At 37.8% G+C, this 2306-nt stretch overlaps 1 protein-coding gene across 1 annotated transcript in view; it reads left to right on the top strand.

Annotated features, from left to right (window-relative positions):
• Window positions 1–2306, top strand: part of lama2 (laminin, alpha 2) — a gene marked incomplete at its 5' end in the record, with an annotated part of 234410 nt that overhangs the window by 168160 nt on the left and 63944 nt on the right. The window contains 2 exon segments of the mRNA XM_014015734.1: window positions 1576–1700; window positions 1827–1913. Coding sequence (XP_013871188.1) covers window positions 1576–1700; window positions 1827–1913 — 212 coding nt within the window.

The raw sequence follows: 2306 nt of genomic DNA, 5'->3' as shown, positions 1-2306 counted from the left end.
GAGTTGTAATCACCACAGTTATCTTGTTAAAACGTGATACGTATCTCGTTAAAACGTGATAGTTATCTTGTTAAAACGTGATACGTATCTCGTTAAAACGTGATAGTTATCTTGTTAAAACGTGATATGTATCTCGTTAAAACGTGATAGTTATCTCGTTAAAACGTGATGGTTATCTCGTTAAAACGTGATGGTTATCTTGTTAAAACGTGATAGTTATCTTGTTAAAACGTGAAAATTCTATGTCCAGGAAGTGGCGGTATTATGCTAGGCTAGTACAGTGCCTGACATGATTTGGTCGGGTTTCCCTTCATGTTTGATACTATCTCGTTTTAACAAGATACGTATCACGTTATAACGTGATAGCGCTCGGATTTTTTTTTTTCCTGCGTGATAGCAATACGCTTCCGTAAATTTCACCTCTAAAAGATGAGTGTTTTGTGTGATCTGTGAAGCAGGTTGAGGTGTGTTGAACTAAGTTTGCCACACTGTGCATTTAAGTTTACTTTGATATTTGTGCTGAAGTTTAGTTTTTAACTGTAAAACTGAGATGTCTGAGAGGAACCGAACACTAGAGGGGGCTGTGTTCAAAAATCAAACCTGGATGCTGCAACACTCAGATGTAATTATGTTAAACAATTAGCAGTTTAGATTTAGCTCCTCACAGTTTTAGTGATGCTAATGTTTCTGTTGGCTGTGCCCACCACTGGTTTTAGTCATAGGCTGTGTCCAAATTCAGGGGCTGGGTCCTTTGAAGGGCGCATTTGTCGGCCACATCAGAGGAGTCTTTGAATTTGGACAGCCTCCGAAGCGGCGCAGACTTTAACAACCATTAAATTCAGTCTTTGGAGGACGCAGCCCCTGAATTTGGACACAGCCATAGAGTACAGTTTATTCTAATAAAATCAGCAATCTAGGTAACATGTTTGTGAAGAAAACAGTTTTATGAAGCTCTTCTTTGTGTCAAATCCTATCTGGTCAGTGGTGGGCACATTTTTTAAAACACCTTATAATTCAGGAGGGGGACTGCACCTCGTTACTGCCTGCAGAGGAATGTGCTTCCTGTTTCAAACAGGTTTTTTCGTGTGAAAACCTGGAATAATTGAGAAACTGAGGCCATAAAGATGAATGGGGATGTGTCCCTTGCTGTGACAGTGGAGATGTTCGACTCTTTAAAAGCAGCTGGGATCACACTGGGCACTTCTCGGTATCTTCGGGACTCTGTACGTAATCATAACAGCTCAATCAAAGCAAGCCGCTGTTTTCATCTACCTCTGTGGAAGGAGATGAGTCGAGACGAGCAGCTTTTTAACACATTTGAATAGAACTGAAATGAACCTTCTGTCAACATGTGGTCCAACATTTCAGTAAGAAACTCAAAATTGCTCATTTCAAAGGCGAGCGCAGCAATTTAAGAAATGTTTTTTTATGTTTTTTGTTACATTCAGTGATACTTTTTGTACCACACTTCAAAACCTTCACTAGATAGAAACTGATAAAAATATGACCGTCTTCAACTCAGTCGCGTTTCTTAAGGAGTTGCAGAAATAAAAGTTAGAATTTGTGTGTTTGCAGAAATGTCAAGACAACACAGAGGGGGATCACTGTGAACTCTGTGCTCCTGGATTCTACGGGGTGGTCCGAGGTTTTTCTGATGACTGTAAACCCTGCGCCTGCCCTCTTACCAACCCAGACAACAAGTAAACATTTTTATCTTTTACTTACTTGTAAAGTAATATAAAGAACAATATTTTATATGTATTATTATTCTAGTATGTTTTTCTTGAAACTTACATTCTCCCTGTGTGATGTCATTCTGTATTTAGTTTTAGCCCAACATGTGTAGCAGAGGGATTCGATGACTATCGCTGTACTGCCTGTCCTGAAGGATATGAAGGAAAATACTGTGAAAGGTGAGATAATTAATAAATAACAAATAAAAAACATCAATAAGCACGATTACACTGCAAAAAATGTTCATCTAACCAACTCTTTTCAAATTATATCCAGTCAAAATGTACTTTTGATCTTGTTTAGAGACTTACATGTTAGAATATTTCTCTTGTTAATCTGGAAATTTGACTTGATTTAAGATTTGCAATTGTCTTATTCCATTGGCAGATTATTTCACTTAATTTGAATCTTCTTAAATTTCTCAAATTAAATGAAATAATCTGTCAATGCAAATCTTAAAATACCAGTAAAATTTCCAGACTAACAAGATAAATCTAACACATACCCTGTGTGTGTGTGTGTGTGTGTGTGTGTGTGTGTGTGTGTGTGTGTGTGTGTGTGTGTGTGTGTGT

This window comes from Austrofundulus limnaeus, unplaced genomic scaffold, assembly GCF_001266775.1.
Source record: "Austrofundulus limnaeus strain Quisiro unplaced genomic scaffold, Austrofundulus_limnaeus-1.0 Scaffold133, whole genome shotgun sequence".
Taxonomy (NCBI): domain Eukaryota; kingdom Metazoa; phylum Chordata; class Actinopteri; order Cyprinodontiformes; family Rivulidae; genus Austrofundulus; species Austrofundulus limnaeus.
The sequence above is the reverse complement of the archived record's forward strand: the minus strand, read 5'-3'. Positions and strand labels throughout refer to the sequence as shown.